Source organism: Podarcis gaigeae, assembly GCF_964106915.1.
Source record: "Podarcis gaigeae genome assembly, chromosome: 6".
NCBI classification, from domain to species: domain Eukaryota; kingdom Metazoa; phylum Chordata; class Lepidosauria; order Squamata; family Lacertidae; genus Podarcis; species Podarcis gaigeae.
The window spans coordinates 97,867,309-97,890,375 of record NC_139682.1 but is presented as its reverse complement, the minus strand read 5'-3'; the positions used below and the strand labels follow the sequence as shown (position 1 = coordinate 97,890,375).

Sequence of the window (23,067 nt, the reverse complement as noted above, 5' to 3'; positions counted from 1 at the left end):
CACAGGCAACCCCACACTTCTAAAAACAATACCTGGGGGTTCTGCTATTAATAATCTGTGCCGCTGTAGCTGTCTCAGCAGATTGTGTCTGCATGAAAATGTTCAGTTTTTGAGCTTGGATTCCCCTCTCCTGGAAAATCAAAACAAAGGGACTACTGGTGCAAGGAGGGGTGGGAAGGGCTAGTTAGAGCTTGAATTATCTGTTTTGAACTTCATATTGGAAGTTAGCTTCTTTGTAGCCTGAATTTCTGCTTCCTATTAGGGCTGCTATTCCTGATCTACAGCAGGCTCAAATGCCAACTAAAGAAGGGACACGCATGTTCAGGAGAGAATCACATGTGCACACAGAATGGTTTCACTGTGTAACTGGTATGGCAAAAATAGCAATACAGTGGTACCTCAGGTTAAGTACTTAATTCGTTCCGGAGCTCTGTTCCTAACCTGAAACTGTTCTTAACCTGAGGCACCACTTTAGCTAATGGGGCCTCCTGCTGCTGCCGCGCTGCCAGAGCACGATTTCTGTTCTCATCCTGAAGCAAAGTTCTTAACCCGAGGTACTATTTCTGGGTTAGCAGACTCTGTAACCTGAAGTGTATGTAACCCAAGGTACCACTGTACAAGCTAGAGCTGTCTCTTCTTTTGGGTCTCATCCCAAGTGTCTCTGTCAAGGGGCCTGTGTTCCAGTGCTGTGCTGAGCTGTATCCGGAGTCTGTTGCCTAATGGGTAGCTAATGACATTGGGCTGAGTCCTGCACTTGGTTATGACATTCTGCACTGAGCCTGGTGTGCTTTGGTAGAACAGCAGTTTCACATCTTGTTCTATTGAAGCACAAATGTGAAGGCCGAACAACGAGTGAAGGCAAACTTGGGTTTTCATACATGTGCATTGCCCAAGGAACCAGTATTAGCTATTGCTTCCTCCTCAGTACGCTTTCAGTTGTAATCCTGAATTTGCCACAGGCAGAATTCTTGGTCTGAAGTCACAGGACACCAAAACTCTTCTGAAGCTAATCAAGTCTGCTGACATCACTCTGCAGGTGGCTGGAGCCCACAGAAACCAGCAGGGATGGTTCGGGATACACCTTTACCCAGTCCAAATCTCTCCCACTCCAATGCAAGCGGCTTTGGGTGGCTCTGCCTGCCATTCCAGCTACACACCAAATATTATCCATCTATTCTCATTCTGGGACGTGGGTGGCGGTGTGGGTTAAAGCCTCAGCGCCTAGGGCTTGCCGACCGAAAGGTCGGTGGTTCGAATCCCCGCGGCGGGGTGCGCTCCCGTTGCTCGGTCCCAGCGCCTGCCCACCTAGCAGTTCGAAAGCACCCCCAGGTGCAAGTAGATAAATAGGGACCGCTTACTGGCGGGAAGGTAAATGGCGTTTCCGTGTGCTGCGCTGGCTCACCAGATGCAGCTTTGTCACGCTGGCCACGTGACCCGGAAGTGTCTCCAGACAGCGCTGGCCCTTGGCCTCTTAAGTGAGATGGGCGCACAACCCCAGAGTCTGTCAAGACTGGCCCGTACGGGCAGGGGTACCTTTACCTTTACCTTATTCTCATTCTGTTGGAACTATTGGATTATACCATTTGGCTGCTGTCAGTACAGTACTTTGGCCAGTTTTAAAAATCCCAACTAAATTTCAGTGTCGTAATCTCACCCAATAGAAGACTTATTAGTGGCAGATTCATATGTATGTGATATCCTTTTATTTCTTGTATATTTTCCTAGTAATCTTTTCCTAAGCATTCTTAATCTTCTCACATATCCACCAAACAGGAATGCAATCTGCAATTTCTCCTCACATTTCCGTCATATTCCACTGACATCGGGGGTATAACTTTGCTAGACAGTGTGAAGATGACACTATATAACATCTTATTAAAATTTTCTTTTTCTACAAGGTGAGAAAGCTGTGTAGGAAGTAAATATTTTTTTCCACAATTCATCTGAGATGCTTTTTTCTAATCTTTTTTTTTAACCAATCAAGCACTTGCAACTCAGGTAACTTTGCTTCCTCTTTCCCTCTTAATCTGCTTTCTCCTTGGGGCCAAGGTAAAGTTGGCATGGCCACACAAGGCTCCTTAGAGAGAGCCCTTCTCCTCCTCTAATAAGTGATTAAAACTCCTCCTCCTCTTTTATGGTGTCCTTTTCATAATAATCTTTTCTTTTTATTATTATCAAGTTTTACAACATATTACAACATATCTAATCATCAAAATGCAAAAAGGAGAAAACATTCCCCCAATTCCCCCCCCCCCCGCCTTGGACTTCCCTCAACTTCCTCTTCTGGTTTTTCCCAATATTGGCTTCCCCTGCTTTCTTTCTTATACTTCCATATGAATTCTCTATATAAATTATGTATTAATTATTGTTATCTTTCATTACTTAAACATCACCTTTATAGCTTTTATACTTATTTTTGTCAATTGTAAAAGTTTACTCAAACCCTGCTGGTGAGTCTATTTCTTTACATTGATTCTGTAGATACAACATAAATGATTCTCATTCTTTTTAAAATTTGCTATTATCTTTATCTCTGAGGCTTTCTGTTAATTTTGCCATTTCAGCGTATTCCATTAGTTTTTGTATCCATTCTTCCCTGGCTGGTATGTCTTCACTTTTCCATCTTTGGGCTAGTACAGAGGTAGGCGGCCCCCCCGGCTCATAAATCTGGCCTGTCGAACCTGCTGCCCGCTCAATCAGTCCCTGCCTGCTGAGGATGCTTCGCCGCATTGGGACTGACTTCCGCGATGCTGGCACAGGTTCTGGGCAGGCGGCGATGCTGGCATGGTTTGGGATTGGCTACAGGAAGTTCCTGCAGCCAATCCAAATCCTCGCCACCTGTGGCTGAGGTAAACTCGGCGCGGCCATGGACGGAGAGTCCAGTGGATGGGCGGCGGGTCTGGGCTCCGTCATGGGCATTGTGATGGGCACATCACAGGGCTTCAGCTGGAGCTTGGCACTGGAGCAGCTGGAGGTTGAGCTGTGCGCCGCCTGCTAGGCGCTCCGCATACGCAGCCTGCCCGCCGACCTGGCCTTGGACAATGGGCTGCAGCACATGGGTGCGCACCAGCTGGGAGCTCCGCAGGGACGGACCAATGGAGCGGCTGCTGCTCGTCAACAACGTCGGTGAGCGGGCAGTGCCGAGACGTGCTTCTGAGCTCATGCAGAGTGCGTTCCTCCTCCAGGTCCGGAGGCAGCTGTGGAACCGGCTTACAGGGTATTTATATTTTTCAAAATATAGTCCAGCCCCTCACAAGGTCTGCTGAAAAAGTTTGCTGACCCCTGGCTTTTAGCATCCTAGCCGCAGTCGTAACGTAGATAAATAATTTCTTCTTTTCTGTTGGCAGTTCTTGACCTGAAATGCCTAATAAAAAAGCTTCTGGTCTTTAACAAAAATCAATTTAAACATTTTCTTGATTTCATTATAAAGTGTATCCCAATAATTTCTGATCAATTTACAGTTCCACCACATATGAAAAAGTGCCTTCTTTTTCTTTACATTTCCAACATTTGTTGGAACCTGTTTTATACATTTTTTGCTGTTTTTCTCAGGTGTAATGTACCATTTGTACATCATTTTCATATAATTATCTTTTAATGCTATACAATCAGTAAATTTCAAATTCACACTCCACAATTTCCCCCATTCTTCCATTTGTATATTTTCATAATGATCTTTTCAATCATTTGATTCTTTTCAGCATTATTCCTGTATAGACATTGCTGTAACTCCCTTTTAGTTCATTTTAGTTCTTCCCATCAAATGCAAAGCTGCTTCTACCCCTCCCCCTTAACTCACTTTTTTTATCTTAATTATAGCTGCTTTGGAATTAATGCGCAGTGCCCAGTATATATTAGATGCTTGAGAAAACAATAGATACTGCTGGCTCCCTTCCCCCATGACTCTCCATCCTGTCAATCAACTAAATGGGACAGGACATGCAGCCTCCTGTATTGTACTGATTAGGAGGGATTAATTGGAGTCAGGCTGTCGCTCTGCCTGCAGGACCAATCCAAAATACAATCTGAAAGGGGTCAAGGAGAACAGACTCCCCTGCCCACCTCCTCATGTCTTCCCCTCTCTCGCTATCCCTAGACATTCAGATGTACATCTGCAACAGAGAACACTATGGCTTCCTGCCTGTGCCCTTGAAACCTCACCAGACGCTGGAGGAAGAGGCTGACAATGTTGTTCATGTTCTGACTGAGGCAATGAGTAAGTAAAAGCACACTTCGCAACACTGTCAAGAGAGGCTTCCCGCCAGCAGTCGCCATTTTGCCTTAGGATGCTGCCACAGTGGGGCAACTGGACTAAGCTGTGAGCCTCCCCTGCCCAGAAAGGGCTGTGAGGCCAAGCAATGAGAGTTGATTAGATAATGATGATAAGATCATAACAGAGTCTGTCTTCCTTAATTATGAAGAGGAAGGATTTTTTTTTTTTAAAAAAAGAGGATTTTAATTGCTGTCTTTGTTTTCGAAATACTTACGTTCCAGATACAAATGAAATAAATAAAATAAAATATTGATGTACCTAATCTGAGTTCTTACAATGTTGACTAAGGAATTGCAAATTATTATAATTGTTATTTATTTCAGTTGTGAATATCTTCTCATGTGGCATCCCAAAGTGAATTATAATATAACAACATATATAAAATAATTAAAACAAGATTTAAAAACTGTTAGAAATTTAGGACAGTTTTAAAGAGTGAGTTCATACATACAATCAAATCAAATATAAGACAGGTACCAACTGGGATAATTTTTATAAGACTTTTTGAAAAGAGGAAACCCTTTAGCAGGCACCAAAGAGACAACAAGGATGTACCTACCTGTCTGATATGAAATGCGAGCGACTTCCAGAAGGATGTTGCAGCCTGCAGGGGGCAATGGGCTGTTGGGGATGAAGCAATCTTTTCTGTATCCTTGGTCCAGCTTTCTACACCACTATCAGTGCCCTGAACCTAGTCTGGTAAGTAACTGGCTTTCTGACTTGGGCCCAGTGCTGTGGACCTAGGTCCTCCCCCAGCACAAGTTCTCCCCGCCCTCACTTCCAAATAGTCTTGAACCAAAAAGTAAAGTCGGCATCAGTGCTAACCATGTTTAATGCTAATTAGGGCTGATGCCACAACTAAAACCAAAATTTTGAAGTGTAGATGCAAATCCCAGTTACGAGGGAATTCCATTAGTATTAACTAGCAGTGCTGCCAAATTTTAGAATTAGGGCTTTGACCTTCCCAGTGAGGTCCCTCAGAATAGCAATATGTGCCATACTGATATGATACCAAATTGTATCAGATTCATTTTTTAGGATACCAGAACTAGGAATCTGCCCAGCCAGAATATCCTTCAAAAGTACCATATTTTTCATCCCATAGAACGCTCCGTCCCATAGGACACACCTAGGTTTTTTTTTGGGGGGGGGGAATAAAGGGGAAAAAATTCCCTTTATTTCCCCCCCAAAACCAGGTCGGGGAAACCAAACCAGGTCGTGGAACAGCGGGATGGCGGCACTGCGCCTCCCCGCTGTCCCCCGAGCTTGTGGGGCTAGTCAATGTCTGCCCAGCGCGCGGGGCGCTCTGCTTCAGGGCGACACGCGTGCCGGGCGGCAGGCTGCTATCCGCAGCCTAGGGAGCCCTGTGGGAACTCCCGCCGGCTCCCCAGGCTTGCTGATAGCTTCCTGAAGCCTGGAGAGCGAGAGGGGTCGGTGCGCACCAATCCCTCTCGCTCTCCAAGCTTCAGCGAAAGCCTGTATTCGCCCCATAGGACGCACACAGATTTCCCCTTCATTTTTGGAGGGGAAAAAGTGCGTCCTATAGGGCGAAAAATACGGTAGTTCAGATGCTCCATCTGCATTGCAGATACAGTCCAGGTTTGCAACAAGATATTCCAGTGCAGAGAGAACCAAGTGGTACTTTGCTTTTGTAACAAAGCACACCTGTGTTTTATTATTGGTAAGCTTTTGATCTTTTAAATATATGTAATAAGCAGTAGCATACTACAACTGTCACCCGAAAGACACTTAAATGGAGGAGCAAGACTAAATAAGTGAGTTGCCCCCCACAATGAGAAGTGAGCAAACTTCAAGGGTTTCTTTCTTCACCTGTTTTGATGGTTCTCATCCCTTCCAGTTGACCGTCCTCCAGTTGAGCCTTCAGAGCAAGTCACAGTTCCTCCAAAGCACCCAGACAAGATGGGATTTGATGAGGTAACAGGAAAATGTCTGCTTTAGCATGCCAACTTTTGTGGGAGTGAAAAGGGACAGGGCAAAATCCAATAAGTGGTTATGGCAGACTTAAGCTAAATGGCTTGAAAAAGTCAGCTATAGTCTGATCTGTATTATTATTTATATTTATTTATACTCCTCCTTTTTCCCTGATGGAACTCAAGGAGACTTACAAATAAAAACAAGGATTGCTAAAAACATAGGCAAGGAAATAATTAAAACCAATTAAATATTGATTATTATTTTTTGCACATTTCTATGGTATTATTTTTGTTCTTCAATCTGTCATTACTGTGCAACATTTTAGTTGGTCCTAATAAAACTTTTGCCCTACTGGGGCTTCGGGACTTTTTTTATAGTGGACCATTGCTACTACTTAAACTTTTTGTATGTTTTTTCTTTGGTTGTGTGTGCGTGTGTTTGTGTGTTTATGCACAGTGCATATTCTTTCAACTATGGCCTGGGGTACTCCATGTGAAAAGAAGATGTTGAATGTCTTTTTCTTTCTCCTTGGGAAGACGGCAATTATTACCGAATACAGTGGTACCTCTGTTTACATACTTAATTTGTTCCGGAGGTCTGTTCTTAACCTGAAACTGTTCTTAACCTGAGGTAACAGTTTAGCTAATGGGGCCTCCCACTGCCGCCGCACCACCGCTGCGCGATTTCTGTTCTCATCCTGAAGCAAAGTTCTTAACCCGAGGTACTATTTCTGGGTTAGCAGAGTCTGTAACCTGAAGCGTCTGTAACCTGAGGTGCCACTGTACAGTTTTCTAGAGGATAGAGCAACATTTTACAAGAGCACAGTGCAGCTCCCCAATCCATGTTTCTGTCATGCACACTAATATATGGGGAGCTGTGAGGGATGGTTCTTGCTGCTTCTTTAATCCAGCCACTCTCCTTTACAAATACGGTCCCCACCAGCAGTTTTTGTGGTGTTCTCTCCACCCGATCCCCACCTGGGTGTTAGAATTCCAAGTGGGCCCAGATGTGGTTGGGGATACGGACAGCTTAGAATTCGTAGACAATAATTGGTGGGTGCAAGAGAGGTTAAACAAAGTTCCCCCCTACCCACCACACAAGCCTGTGTGAGTAGCTTCTGTTAGCACTAACTCTAGTTACATTGGCACAGTTATCAGCAAAGCTGTGTGTGTATCCCACAGTTCTGCTGAAAACAGAGATCATGGCATTGGGTTGAGAACACAGTCTTGATCAGGCTCCAAGCCACCATGGCTGTAACAACAGGCTCTAAAGTGTGATTGAAGCTAGGTGGGTTTACCTGGGGTTTGGAAACTCATAATGTGATGATATGACATTAAATGTTTAAATCAGGGTTTTGTGAATCTGTGACCCTCCAGATGTTTCTGGACTCCGCCTCCCACCACCCCTTGCCAGGATGTCCAATGCAAGGGGATGGTGGGAGTTGTCACTAGCAACATCTGGAAAGTCACAGTTTACATCACGCAATACTATTGAGAGTATGCTTTTCTTAGCTTGCATAATAGATACAAAGCAAGCACGACCCTGGGGCCACAATGGTGATTATCAGGCTCTTTTATTCAGGTTCTTCCCACACCATCTTAATGTCACCTTCTGGACCCACAACCCAGACTCACTCCTCCATTCCACAGGTGAATCTGCAGAGATCTGTGTCTGTAAATTGTAGCCATCCTGTATTGGCATCTCTGGCTCCCTCCTAAAGTCATACAAGGAGATTATCATAAGAACTAAGCAGTGGCTCTTTCTGAACTGCCTTCTTGACAAATCCTGTTGTGCTTATGAGGCATTAAGCATGATATGGCATCTGTAAATATGGTGTGGAACATTGAGAGTTCATTGGCTTGGGTGAGGGTAAGTTTGTTTTTTAGTCTATTCAGGTGATAGTTGATAAGAGGATGGCGGGGAGAAAGCACCTCCTGCCTGCAGGAGTTTTCCCCTCATAGGGTCTTCGTGCCCCCCCACCAGACCCACTGTTTGAGAACCACTGACACAGAAGAACACTGTGTACAAGGAGGTGGGTTAAAGAAAGTTCGGAGATCTTCTGTGCATTGAATAACAGCGCCCCCCACAGGACCATTGAATCCTGTTGAGCAGTTGGGGAGGGACTGATGCAAATCTGCCTCTTGGCACTTGTCCTCAACCCTGAAGGAGCTGTGCCCAGTTTCTCCAGCCTTGATGGCTCTCTGTTTACATGGCTTGTATAATTCAATGCAGAGACAGTGCCTGGTTTTGTGACAGACAGACTATGTTTGGAGCTGATCCTGCCTGCCAGACCTGTGTTTTAAAATATGTTGTTGATTTGTGGCTGCCAGCCTTATTTATCTGTGTCCTGTTTGGAGGAAGAGCTGCAGCACAAGCTGGTTTTATTTTTGTCTGCTTGTTTCTGCGCCCAATACTTGAAGGCTTGCCTTTAGCAAGGAGGGCATCCCAAGGACCTGCACACAAGGACCTGCACACAAACTTTCCACCCACTGTTTACTAGTGGCGGTGGGGTGTGTGTGTGTGTGTGTGTGTGTGTGTGTGTGTGTGTGTTTAAAAAATAGTAGGATAAACCTTGAGTTCAGACAAAGTAGGTGTCAATGTGTTCTTAGTCCTAGCAGAATAACTAAAATGCATGCGCATCTTGGGGAAGGGCCATACCTCATAAGTACAGCATGTGCTTTGTATTCAGAAGGTCTCAGTTTTAATCGCTGGCATCTCCAGGTTGAACTTCCTGAAATCTTGGACAGCTGCTGCCAGACATTTACCTGATTGACATAATCCTGAGTCAGAGCTAATTTAGTCTTGGCGGTTGGCTTAGTCTTTGCTTTGTTTGAACATGCAAACCCATCCAGGCAGACTAACCCTTGCTTGATTTCTGTCAGCAAACTAAAGTGAAGCCAGGATTTGTTGCGGGTTTACAAACCTTGGCTTTTAAAAACTATGGTTTAGTGCAGTAGTAAGGCCCGTGGGCCGGATGCGGCCCAATTGCCTCCTCAATCCGGTCCACAGACGGTCCGGGAATCAGCGTGCTTTTACACGAGTAGAATGTGTGCTTTTATTTAAAATGCATCTATGGGTTATTTGTGGGGCATAGGAATTCGTTCATTCCCCCCCCCCCAAAAAAAAATATAGTTCGGCTGACCACATGGTCTGAGGGACAGTGGACCAGCCCATGGCTGAAAAAGGTTGCTGGCCCCTGGTTTAGTGTTAAGCAAACTATGGTTTGTTTCCCCAGACCACACACTCATCAAGCCAGAAAGTCACAAGGAAAGAACAGCTGGAAAACAAAACCAAGCTGTGGGGAAACATGTTATACAGTGGTACCTCGGGTTAAGTACTTAATTAGTTCTGGAGGTCCGTACTTAACCTGAAACTGTTCTTAACCTGAAGCACCACTTTAGCTAATGGGGCCTCCTGCTGCCGGAGCACGATTTCTGTTCTCATCCTGAAGCAAAGTTCTTAACCTGAACCACTATTTCTGGGTTAGCGGAGTCTGTAACCTGAAGCGTATGTAACCCGAGGTACCACTGTAGTTTGTTTTCTTGCTTGTCTGTAAGGTGATGTTATTCACTGAGCAAACCATGATTACAACATGACTTAGCATTACAGTATGTGGGAATGCAGCCACAGTGTAGATAATAGTGAGGTAGGAGTCAGTTAAGGCAGTGTCTTATGTTCATACGTACAAGTGTAGAATTATCAACTCTTCTCCCAATTTATTTGAGTTCTTAGCAGTTTTTTCCATTTCAAATTTACTTTCACACTTGTTTGAACAATTAAATTTTTATTTTTTTACTTCTTAGGTGGTGATTATATTTTGATTACCGTATTTTTCGCCCCATAGGACGCACCGGCCCATAGGACGCACCAGGTTTTTTTGGGGGGAAATAAAGAGAAAAAAAATTATTTCCCCCCCCCCAGGCGCTTGTGGGGCCGGCAGCGGGGAGAAGCGCTCTTCTCCCCGCAGCCCGCCTGCAGATCAGGTCCGGGGACAGAGGGAGGACACGCTGCGCCTCCCAACTGTCCCTGGAGCCTGTGGGGCAGGCAGCGGGGAGAAGCGCTCTTCTCCCCGTCGCCCGCCTGCAGATCAGGTCCGGGGACAGCTGGGAGGCGCAGCACGTCCCAAGCTTCTGGGTGCCGGCAAGGTCTCCGCTAGCCTTGGGAGAGCTGGGTCTCCCACGGCTAGTGGATAGCTTCCTGAAGCCTGGAGAGCGAGAGGGGTCGGTGCACACCGACACCCCTCGCTCTCCAGGCTTCAGGGAAAGCCTGCATTCGCCCCATAGGACGCACACACATTTCCCCTTCATTTTTGGAGGGGAAAAAGTGCATCTTATAGGGCGAAAAATACTGTATGTTGATAAAAAACACCCATAAACTTTTCAATTCTGCCACGCAAATGTCCCATTGCCTTGTTCAGATTTGCACTGAACCTCCTGGCTTCTTTCTCTGTAGATTTTTATGATCAACCTCAAGCGCCGGAAAGACAGGCTGGACAGAATGCTGCGAACTTTGTACGAGCAGGAAATTGCAGTCAAACTAGTGGAAGCTGTGGATGGAAAGTGAGTAGATGGTTATGGCATTTTGTCTTTTTTATTAACGTGCTGCCATTTGTGAATTATAAACACTGGATGATGCAAAGTTTGAACATTCTGTCTTGACAACCCCACTAGATTGTTTTCAGTGCTGTGAATTAGATGGCTAGCGGAAATTGAGTGTGTGATGCGTCGTTTGCCAGTGAGTAGCAGTGTGCGATCAGAAAGGAAGGCTTCTCGGAGCCACAGATGAGGGTCTCTTCATGAGGTCTCTGCATGAGTCAGCTGCTCTGGCCTCTGCTGAGTGTGGTCAGTTTTGGTGCTTCTCTCTGAACTGGGAAATTGGAGCAGCTGGTCACTGAGAGACAGAGCAGAATTCCCTGTTTTCAGAAGAAGCTGCTCATGGTCTCCCTCCATCCAGTCTGATCAGTGGTTCATACAGATGCACAGAGGAGAGGCTCATCTGAGGACAGGTTATTCTGACTCTTACAAGTTATCTAAACTGTTTAGGGGTTGTAAGAGCAAAGAGGCTCTCAGAGATCTGCAGTATATTTTGATGCACAAAAGATTCTCAAGTTGGCCTTTTCTTTTAATACTCCTGTATAGCTTGTGAACTAGAATATTGTAGAACCAAATTTTAATGAGTTCAATCCCCTGGAGAAATAGAGCGCTATCGGGCTGCTTGCATAGTCTATATTTCCCTGGGAGCTTCCATGGGAAATTTTTGCTGTTAGATTCCTGTACCTGTTGTATTTAAATCCACCTCTCTTAACCGAAATGCAGTTGTTAAGTAGAACTGTCAAGACAGTTTCATATACCCAAAGCTTTCCATAGTTGCACAAGAGACACTGTTCTAAACAGGATGTTGATAGCAGGGTTTCTTGCCGTTGGCTCCAAGTCAAGTAGCAGATACCTTCTCATATACGGAGATTTGCTCTCCTCTCACACACAGTCCTCTTGATTAACAAATCCAAGGCCATGTCAACAGCAGATTAATCTTGTTAAAGCTCTCAGACTAGAAAGGAAGAATGACTGGGCGGGAGGTGGTGGGGTAACTACTTGTAAAGGTTCAGCCAGGTAAAAAAATATCCTGCAAATAGAAGACTAGCATTATCTGGAAGAAAAGTTATTGCCACTTGGTGCTGGTTTTCTATTGGCAGAGAGTTTTTAACAGAAGAGAGAATTTAGATGATGTTATCCTTGGAGTCTAAACTGGTGCAGTCTATTCTACCACTTCATTCTTCTGCATGCATTGACTTTCTTCATATCCTGAAAACCTATGCTTAGGTGACTTAACCCTTGTTCCTTGCAGAGCACTGAATGCAACCCAGCTGAAAGCGCTCAACATAGACATGCTTCCTGGCTACCAGGATCCTTACTCCTCAAGGGTGCTGACTAGAGGAGAGATTGGCTGTTTTCTTAGCCACTACTATATCTGGAAGGAGGTGAAGTCTGTTAACTGCTTGTTTTGATTGTAATTATCCTGGGATGTATGGGGAAGTCTTTTGAGAGCACTGAAAATGAGATGCCTGTCAGTAACAAAATGGCGGCAGATGGAGGCAGGGTTTGGCATAATCAGCTGAGAACTATTGACATGTTATGTTGACATCTAACCTTACTTTTGAAATTGCTGAATTATTTGCAAAAGCAATTTACTTCTGGCACAGAGTCACCTGCTTTGAAAATTCTACCCCCTTGGCCCTTTATGTCACTTTCAGAGCCTCAAAATAATCAATAAGAATTATAATGTTGCAACAGGTAGATGGATGTGTAGCACAGATGCAGCTTAAAAGAATTTGGCATTGGTTCTGCATCTGGTACAGTTTCAAGCTGTCCCACAGCAGACAATACAGCTCCAGGTACCATAAGCAGAGTCAGTTTCAGTTCCTTTCCTCCCACAAACTATTCCTTTAAGGTGGAAGACAAAGAGCTGGATAAAGTCCTGGTCATTGAAGATGACGTGCGCTTTGAGCACCAGTTCAAGAAGAAGCTCACAAAGTTAATGGATGATATCGAAAGAGCCCAGCTTGACTGGGAGCTCATGTAAGTAGTGGTCTTCTCTGATTTTGCCTGTGAAAGGTCTTCTCTTCCTTCCATGGAGCTTGGAAAGGATCCATAGGTGTATCTATAAAAGCACCTAACACTGAAATAAGAGAGAAGAATGCCTAAGAATTGATCAGCTCTCGCTTTAGGAAAGTGGAGAAAAAGGGTGGCTTTTAGGAGGTTTCATTGACATGATTCCAGCACGACTACCACATGCAGATGTTTCCCCAAAGTCTGGAAATTAAGGCACGCTTTTCCAGGAAGTTTGGCCTTTTACTTAAAGCAGTTTATTTGTAGACGGTCCCTTAATTGCTTACTACCAGTGAAAACTGATTGGAAAGTGTCTGATTAGTTTTGGCCAACGTCTCATACAGAAATGCACCAGGCAACCTCACTAGATAGGAACGTTGGTCTCTCCTTTGCTGTGGCTTTATAGCCCCACTGGGCTGCCCTCTCTGCAGATGCAAAACTCATTTTTAAGACAATTTCACTTGGGTTTTGAGTTTTCTTTCTAATATTTATAGCAGAACATGAACTTACTGTCATGAACTGTGTGTGACTGGCTGTTTATTTCTTAGATCTCCATGTTTCTTTGATAAAGCTCAAAACAGCTTCCATGGAGCTCCCAGTGGTTTTCCATCCAGGCAGTGATGAGGTCCACACATGCTTGGATTCAGCTTCGTGGGCCTACATACCTGTGACATGTATGTGAACGGAATGTCAATTCCATGGCAGAACCACCTGTCTTTTTCTTTCTAGATACATTGGCCGGAAACGGATGCAGGTGGAGCGTCCAGAAAAGGCTGTTCCCAATGTCATGAACCTTGTGGAAGCTGATTACTCTTACTGGACGCTGGGCTATGCCCTCTCCTTGCAAGGAGCTCGGAAGCTGATAGGAGCTGAACCTTTCAGCAAGATGTTGCCTGTTGATGAATTCCTTCCAATCATGTACAACAAGCACCCAGTGTAAGTTTAGTTGTGCTGGTTGAGTTGTATTGGACTAGTTAGCTAGGTTTGCACCATACTGCATAGCACTGTGGTAAGCAAGCAAGCACCTGCCTGCTGGGTTACTCAACCAAATTCTGATTGCCTCAGTGGGGAGGAAGCACAATTCAAATTTCTGAGCACAATTAAAAGTGCTGGTGTTGACCTTTAAAGCCCTAAATGGCCTTGGCCCAATATACCTGAAGGAGTGTCTCCACCCCCATCGTCCAGCCCAGACACTGAGGTCCAGTGCCAAGGGCCTTCTGGCGGTTCCCTCACTGTGAGAAGTGCAGTTACAGGGAACCAGGCAGAGGTCCTTCTCGGTGGTGGCGCCCACCCTGTGGAACACTCTCCTACCAGATGTCAAGGAAATAAACAACTATCTGACGTTTAGAAGACATCCGAAGGCAGCCCTGTTTAGGGACGTTTTTAATGAATGATGTTTTAATGTATTTTTAATCTCTGATGGAAGATGCCCAACAGATGGGCGGGGTACAAATAAATTATTATTATTATTATTATTATTATTATTATTATTATTATTATTATTATTATTATTTTCCCATCTCTGGCTGATTTACCAGCTGCGTCCCCTTTTGGACAGGGAAGACTTGACCACTGTACTCCATATTCTGATAATTTCGAGTTTGGATTATTGCAATATGATCTACGTGGGGCTGCCCTTTAAGACGATTTGGAAACGTCAACTGATCTGAAATGCAGTGCCCAGATTGCTGGCTGGGCTTTTGTTTATATCTCATATGTTTTAAAATAGTTGCACAGGTTGCCAATTTGCTTTCAGGCCCAATTTAAGGTGCTCGTGTTAGTGGTAAAGCCCTAAACAGCTCAGGCCCCAAACACCTGAAAGGCCATTTCCTTCCCTACAGATCTTCTTTGGTGCTGAAATGGTCCGGGTGGCCCGCTGGGGGCTCTCCCACCACCCTCAGAGGCTTGGGGGGCTGATGGCTCAGGAGAGGGCAAAGTTATGGAGCTGCCTCCCAACAGAGGCGCATGTTCATTATGCAGCTTTTGACAAATGCTGAAGATGCCCCTCTTTATTCTGGCTTCTGATAGTGGAGATGTATATTTTTAGGACCCACCTCATTTCTGTGATGGTTAAGTTGTTTTAAACTGTTTTTAATATTGTGTTTTAATTGTGGTAGCCTGCCCTGAGACCTTAGGGTGAAGGGTGGGTAATAATAATAGTAATACTACTACTACTACTTCTACTACTACTATTATTACTAATAGACTGAGGCTGAGTTCACTGAAGAAGTGATTTTCAACTGAACAGCTCTGACCTATCTGTTATGAAATATGAAAGTTACACAGGGGCGGAAGCACTGGGAGACCCGATCTCGGTGATCATGGGCAGGAGGCGGAGTTACGCTAAGACCAGACCATGTCATTACCGAGGAGGCAGGTTTAGTCGTTGTTTGAAGACTATCCCTGCCTCCGGGTCTGGCCTTGACCGGATGGATACTGGAATCAACAGGGGAAACCTACATGACCTGAAGGTGTTGCTGTGTAATGCCAGGTCAATGATGAATAAAACCACTGCCATCCACAACCTGATTGTGGATGGAGGATTTGACCTGGCATGTGTGACAGAGACCTGGTTGGAGGAAGCAGATGGGCCTGTCCTTGCCGCTGCTTGCCCACCAGGTTTCTCGTACGCACAGCAACCCAGGTCATGTGGGCGGGGGGGGGGGGGTTGCAGTGATTTTTAGGAAGTCACTAGCTTGCACCAGGCATGCTACTGGGAAGATCCAGTTCTCTGAGTGCATGTTCTGGAAGTTGGGCAATAGGGGCAGTACAGGATTCCTTTTGGTGTACCGACCTCCCCGCTGCACCAAGGATTCCCTGTCTGAGCTGCTTCAGGTCGTGGCGGATTTTCTCCTGGAGACACCTAGTTTGGTTGTCCTAGGGGATTTTAACATCCATGCCGACACGACCTTACAAGGGGCTGCTCGGGACTTCGTGGAAAGCATGGCCTCCATGGGGCTGTCCCTGAATAAGTTTGGCCCAACTCATAGTCATGGACATGCCTTAGACCTGGTGTTCACCTCTAGTGACGTGGGTGATCTGACACTAAGTAAAAGTGAAACAAAAGAAGTGCCATGGTCAGATCACTTCCTGGTGCAACTGGACTTCTCCGCGACCCTTCCCCTCTGCAGGGAGGTGGGACCAATTCGGATGGTCCGCCCCCGCCACTTAATGGATCCAAATGGTTTCCAGAGAGTGGTAGGGGATGCTTTATCCCATGTTGATGGCCTTTCAGCTGATTCCCTGGTGGCCCGCTGGAATGCGGAGTTAACCAGGGCTATCGACTGTCTGGCTCCGAAGCGCCCTCTCCGATTGCATGGAGCCCGGACAGCTCCATGGTTTTCTTCGGAGCTGAGGGCGATGAAACAATCGCTGAGACGGCTAGAGCGTCGGTGGCAAAAAACTCACTCCGAATCTGACCGGACACAGGTTAGAGCTCAACGTTGAGCCTACCAAGTGGCGATAGCGACGGCAAAGAAGACTTTCTTCACCGCCTCTATTGCATCTGCAGAAAATAGTAGCAGGAGACTTTTTCAGGTGGTTCGTAATTTAACAGAACCACCTTTACCACCGGGGCTTTGTAAAGACCCCAAGATCTCCTGCAACGATTTTGCAAAGTTTTTTGCAGATAAAATCACTCATATTCAGAAGGAGCTAGACACCACCGTGGGAGCAGGGCTGGGGCGGAAGAGTGCTGGAGCCCTGTCTGGTCAAGTTGCATGGAATCAATTTCAATCCATTACCCCCGAGGATGTGGACAGGCTGCTTGAACGCGTGAAACCAACCACCTGTCTCCTGGATCCTTGCCCATCCTGGCTAATAAAAGCAAGCCGGGAAGGGAAGGGCGATGGGCTCTGCGGGGTGGTGAGGGAACATTCCCAGATCCGCTGAAAGAGGCGGTCATTAAACCGCTTCTTAAAAAACCATCTTTAGACCCGGCCAGTATGGCCAACTATCGCCCAGTCTCAAATCTTCCATTCTTGGGCAAGGTGATTGAGCGCGTGGTTGCTGAACAACTCCAGGCACGCCTGGAGGATGCGGACCATTTGGATCCCTTCCAATCGGGATTCAGGCCTCATCATGGGACTGAAACTGCCTTGGTCGCGCTGGTTGATGATCTCCGGCGAGCTAGGGACAAAGGTGAGAGTTGTTTCCTAGTTCTGCTGGATCTCTCAGCGGCCTTTGATACAATCGACCATAACATCCTTCTGGACCGTCTAGAGGGGCTGGGAGCTGGGGGCACTGTTATACAGTGGTTTCGCTCCTTCCTCCTGGGCCGTGTTCAGAAAGTGGTGGGGGGGATGAGTGTTCAGACCCCTGGGCCCTCATTTGTGGGGTGCCTCAGGGTTCGGTCCTCTCCCCCATGCTTTTTAACATCTATATGAAGCCACTGGGAGAGATCATCAGGGGGTTTGGACTGGGTGTCCATCAATATGCTCTACCTCTCTTTCAAATCAGAACCAGTGAAGGCGGTGAAGGTCCTGTGTGAGTGCCTGGAGGCGGTTGGAGGATGGATGGCGGCTAATGGATTGAGGTTGAATCCTGACAAGACAGAAGTACTGTTTTTGGGGGACAGGGGGCGGGCTGGTGTGGAGGACTCCCTGGTCCTGAATAGGGTAACTGTGCCTCTGAAGGACCAGGTGCGCAGCCTGGGAGTCATTTTGGACTCACAGCTGTCCATGGAGGCGCAGGTCAATTCTGTATCCAGGGCAGCTGTCTACTAACTCCACCTGGTACGCAGGCTGAGACCCTACCTGCCCGCGGACTGTCTCGCCAGAGTGGTGCATGCTCTAGTTATCTCCCGCTTGGACTACTGCAATGCGCTCTACGTGGGGCTACCTTTGAAGGTGACTCGGAAACTACAACTAATCCAGAATGCGGCAGCTAGACTGGTGACTGGGGGCGGCCGCCGAGACCACATAACACCGGTCTTGAAAGACCTACATTGGCTCCCAGTACGTTTCCGAGCACAATTCAAAGTGCTGGTGTTGACCTTTAAAGCCCTAAACGGCCTCGGCCCAGTATACCTGAAGGAGCGTCTCCACCCCCATCGTTCTGCCCAGACGCTGAGGTCCAGCGCTGAGGGCCTTCTGGCGGTTTCCTCATTACGAGAAGCAAAGCTACAGGGAACCAGGCAGAGGGCCTTCTCGGTAGTGGCACCTGCCCTGTGGAACGCCCTCACATCAGATGTCAAAGCGATAAATAACTACCTGACATTCAGAAGACATCTTAAGGCAGCCCTGTTCAGGGAAGTTTTTAATCTGTGATATTTTAGTGTATTTCTGGTTTTTATGGAAGCCGCCCAGAGTGGCTGGGGAAACCCAGCCAGATGGGCGGGGTACAAATAATAAATAATTATTATTATTATTATTATTATTATTATTATTATTATTATGAAAGACAAACAAAATCCCCATGGCTTTAAAGTGTAGTGCTAAAATACAGTGGTACCTCGTGTTACATACGCTTTAGGTTACATACGCTTCAGGTTACAGACTCCGCTAACCCAGAAATAGTGCTTCAGGTTAAGAACTTTGCTTCAGGATAAGAACAGAAATCGGGCTCCAGCAGCGCAGCGGCAGCAGGAGGCCCCATTAGCTAAAGTGGTGCTTCAGGTTAAGAACAGTTTCAGGTTAAGTACGGACCTCCGGAACAAATTAAGTACTTAACCCGAGGTACCACTGTACTCCCTTTTGTATCTGTGGCCATGCTGACATTGTTGTTTTCTCCACTTTAGTGCCAAGTACATGGAATACTATGAACCTAGAGACTTGAAAGCCTTCTCTGCTGAGCCTCTGCTGATCTATCCAACACACTACACTGGGCAGCCAGGATACCTTAGTGACACAGAGACATCCACCATCTGGGACAATGAGACCGTAGCCACTGACTGGGACAGAACCCTCTCTCGGAAATCCCGGCAGCAGGGCCAGATCCACACAGATGCCCAGAACAAGGATGCTCTGCCACCTCAGCCCTCTCTTGACGCAGCGTCTGGAAGGGATGAGCTATGACTGTTCACTGGCCAAGGAACCCCTGACAACATTGGCAACAGCTGGACTTGCCGCATACACCATCTTTTGACCTAGAACCTTTCAGAGATATTAACATTTTGTCTAAACTGGCAGATGCAGTCATTTTGAGCTGACTGGTTTTCACTGAACAAGAGTCTCCTGTTTTGTAGGAGGAGCGGCTGAGCCTGACTGAGTCAGGTTGGCAGACATCTGAGAAATACTGTATTGACAGTAGGCCATTTTCCCCCATGTCTGGGTTTGTGCCATGGGACCTCTGCTGAGCTAGAGGACTCTAGAGGGCAGCAAGTTTACACTCTGAAAGGACAAAGCTTTCATAAACAATGTCTTTCTACACTTTGTGTAGAATTACTGTATTTATAAAGATTAATATATACAGAGGAGAGGTTTACAGGCCCTTCCATGTTAATTATTGGATTGCTGCCGGGCTTTGTCAACCACGTTCTCTGAGAGAAATCGTATAGGGAGGGGGAGACTGTCAAAGAGTTGCTGCCAAAAATTATCCCGTGGCTTTATCTATCTGAATTACAAGTGGATCTTTATTTTGTCTATTGTGAGTCCTCAAAGGTGCAAATAACTTGTATTTATTTATAGATGCAAGGACTGGTGGTGGTTACGAAGAATTTCTACAGCAACTTCCAACCTGCAAAATTATTTGCAGTCCTTGATCTACAAAGTCTCCCTCGTGGGAGCGAAGATGTTAAATGCTATATCACACAGCTTCAGCAATCAGCGTCAGTGGGTGGTTTCCTTGTGTAAGTGAGCCTTTATAGATTAAAGCCTACAGGGAAAATCTAAATCCTACAGAGAGAATTTAAATATTGCCTCACACACGATGCTTGTTCACACATTCAGGTCACACATTCAGCAGCAGCACAAGAAATCCCTTCCTGGCATATGTGAGTAAGTGTCTCTCTGACTTCTGCTGCACTTGTGACCCAGCAGGAATTTGAACCCAGATCTCTTCAGATCCATGCTGAGCACTTATATATAAATGAGGCAATCTCAGCTCTGGTTAAGATCCTGTGGTATTCCCTTCACAACTTACAGCAGTTGTCTCTGTTTCCCAAACATTGCAACCTCCCTCCAGCCTCGGGCACAGATACCTTTTTAAAAACTGAAATATCGTCTACAGATAGGTAGCCGTGTTGGTCTGCCATAGTCAAAACAAAAAAAATTCCTTCCAGTAGCACCTTAAAGACCAACTAAGTCAGTTCTTGGTATGAGCTTTCGTGTGCATGGTATCTGAAGACGTGTGCATGCACACGAAAGCTCATACCAAGAACTAACTTAGTTGGTCTTTAAGGTGCTACTGGAAGGAATTTTTTTTGTTTTGAAATATCGTCTGGAATAGTTGTCAAGCAGTTGGTCATCAGAACAGAACCCTGCCTCTCCCATTTTATAGGGATAGAAGGGTGAATGGTGAATGTAAACTGAGATGACTATAACACAATGTCTTGGGGGTTTTTTGAGAGTGAGCAGTCTTAAATATCTCTAGACTGCTAATTCATTTTTAAAATAGACAGACAGACATTATTTGTTTCAAAGACAACACATGAGGGCTCCCTTTCAACATTGTACCAAAGAGAAATCTCTGGTTGTATCAAGCTTGCTGATCTCTGTTTTGTTTAGATGATTTAAACTGTTTGCATACTCAATTCTTGTCTTTGCCACCCCCATAATGAAAATTACGCTTGCCCATTTTGGGATGAGCTGATAACCTCCCTGTTGGACAGTGTCTCAACACACTAACATCACATCTTTATAAATGCACCAGAAGTCAAGTGGCCATTTAATTTTGTAATGTAGACTTCAGAGTTTGAAGGGAAAATCATTACTGAAACAAAACTTTTTAAATAAAAAACTAAGGGAAGAAACTATATGTTCTTAACCTGCTGTAGATGCTGAACACAGGAATTGTTGTTCTTAGATGGAATAACTGTAGTATCCTATTACACTCTTTCCTAAAGGGATGATGTTGCTGCTTATCAGCTGGTCTGATAATATATAGCAAGTCAACTTGTCTGTTGTCATGTCTTTTATTTGTGACTTTAAATATTGGCAGTATGGTGTGATGTGATCTGATTGGGCACTCCACAGTCCAGCTGAAGTTAGTCATCTCTGCTTTGAAAGATTAATGACACCTGGTAAAACTCCTTTGGTCTTGAAATGGCTTGGAGGGAGCAGAATCTTGTTGCAGGAGCCAGCTGGATAGTTCTTACTCAGAACTCCAAGCCTGTGTACCTGGATATCTCTGACGATGTCCCATCCAGGCACTGAGCCTCAGATGTGCCTAAGATTCAGCAAGGTTGCTTTGGTAGGTGTCTTCAGCCCTGGTGTGGTAGGGCTGCTACAATTGGCCACTTGACTTACAGAGTTCTTCCTGGGAGGAAAGAGTATACTGCAATGATACAGATAAGCGTGGTGTGCCCCTGCCATATCTTTCTCTGTGGTGGAAAGAAGAAGGTGCATAAGCTAATTGATATCTGAGCACCAGGGGTTTTGATCCTTGCATTACCTCAGCAGTGAATCTGCTGTTCCTGTGCAATCTCATCTTACGTTTCTCACCGTGGATGCATGCATTTCCTGTTGGTTTGGAATTGAACTATGTCGTCTCGTTTGAACCATTTAGTACTCTGGGTACAGATGCTCTGGAGAAATGAGAATTGATTGTTGAAAAGTGCAACCACACTATGGAAGTAATTTACCAATTGGCCCTAAATTGTCTGCTTACAGCAGGGACACGGAATTGACAAACTATTGGCCAGACCCAGCCCATGAAGCTTTTCCAACCAGCACACAGTCACCCACTCTCTTCTCAGCCCCACCCCTATCTTCATAGTGGCAGTGATCAAAAACACCCCCCATACAAATGCAGTGAACTGCTCATGGAGGAGATTGATCCCTTTCTGCATGGGCAAGGTGTGTGCATTGTGTTGTGTGATGAGAACGGGGCTCTCCTTCCTCACCATACAGCAGAGAAATGATGTAAACTGTGCTCATACAGAATGAGAGCAGGAATGCCTTGATGCACGCAATTTAAGTTTCATGATACCCAGCTGCTATGTTGTAGCCTATCCTGGCTTCTAGTTATGACGCTCTGCAGTGTTTCCTAAAAAATGAAGTCACAAAGCTGTAGCAAGTTGGCATTCCTGCTACACCACAGTGTCCAAAGTAGGACAAAGAAGTTCAGAATATAGCTGGGAAGACTTAAAACTGCAGTAAAGAAGGGAGGCTAGTTTTGTGTTTCCTGGTGCATATTTAGGGAGCCATGAACCTTGTTCTTGGAAAAACAAGTCAGTTTCACTTGATTTTTTTGTGGTTTTCCTCCCCCTTCCTCAAATCCCATTACAATTATCCATAACATTGATGGATGGGAGTGGTGGTAAAATAGTTTTTTTCTGGTATAGCCCAGGATTGTTTAAATGCAGCACAGGAGTTTGGAAAGGGTACAAATAAAATGGGAATGAATAGGATCATGACTGTCCAGGGTCTCTTATGGGTAGGGCAGGCATTCTATATTACACTCTCATCCCTTGGAGAGTTCTTCAAAGAAAGCAAAGTTTTGTTTTCCTTAACAACGGATGTTTCTAAAATCTTAGCACAATGTGTTTTCACTCAAGTGAATTGCTAGGAAGTGATGCAGGGATTTTCATGGCCAGCTTCTTGGGGGCAGAGGAAAGTTCCATGCAGGTCCATGCATAATTTAAGGAAATAGTGGGCGGTATTTCCCAGACTGAAAACAGCACATTTCCTTCTTAATTGAAGAAAATAAAAGGAATCTTGTGAAATCATGGAAATGATTATGAGATGAAGCTCTGTCCATTGGAGGGACAGCACTCATCAAAAAGCAAGCAAAGCTTAGGAATGTATAAAGGGGTGGGAATCAGAGGGAAAATTAAGAGCTTAGAGAGTGTCCATGAACAGGAACTGCTGTGAATTAGCAAAAATTATCTGAACTCTCTTAAGGGCAGCTTGATTGATTACACAAATGAATTGCGAAATTTACTCAGACTGCCTAATAATATGTGGTCACTTGCAAGCCACCAATTTGTTCACACCAACTGTACAGCCTCATGAGCAAGTCAACAAACTTAGATGTGCCTAGTTCTTTTACATAATTGGGAGAAAGAACTTCTCCTTGTAACATGTAAGGTTGCAATGTCTGAACTGGATTGTGGCTCAGGTAATTCATTCTGAATGTCCTGATTTCATGAACATT

At 45.4% G+C, this 23,067-nt stretch overlaps 1 protein-coding gene across 1 annotated transcript in view; it reads left to right on the top strand.

Annotated features, from left to right (window-relative positions):
- Positions 1 to 20,864, top strand: part of COLGALT2 (collagen beta(1-O)galactosyltransferase 2) — a 57,087-nt gene extending 36,223 nt beyond the window's left edge. Inside the window, exons 6-13 of the mRNA XM_083743865.1 lie at positions 4,097 to 4,216; positions 6,132 to 6,208; positions 10,661 to 10,767; positions 12,053 to 12,185; positions 12,656 to 12,783; positions 13,543 to 13,749; positions 18,551 to 19,984; positions 20,200 to 20,864. Of these exons, the coding sequence (XP_083599991.1) occupies positions 4,097 to 4,216; positions 6,132 to 6,208; positions 10,661 to 10,767; positions 12,053 to 12,185; positions 12,656 to 12,783; positions 13,543 to 13,749; positions 18,551 to 18,827 (1,049 nt within the window). The 3' untranslated portion in view covers positions 18,828 to 19,984; positions 20,200 to 20,864. The remainder of the gene's footprint in view (positions 1 to 4,096; positions 4,217 to 6,131; positions 6,209 to 10,660; positions 10,768 to 12,052; positions 12,186 to 12,655; positions 12,784 to 13,542; positions 13,750 to 18,550; positions 19,985 to 20,199) is intronic.
- The last annotated feature ends 2,203 nt before the right edge of the window (positions 20,865 to 23,067 follow it).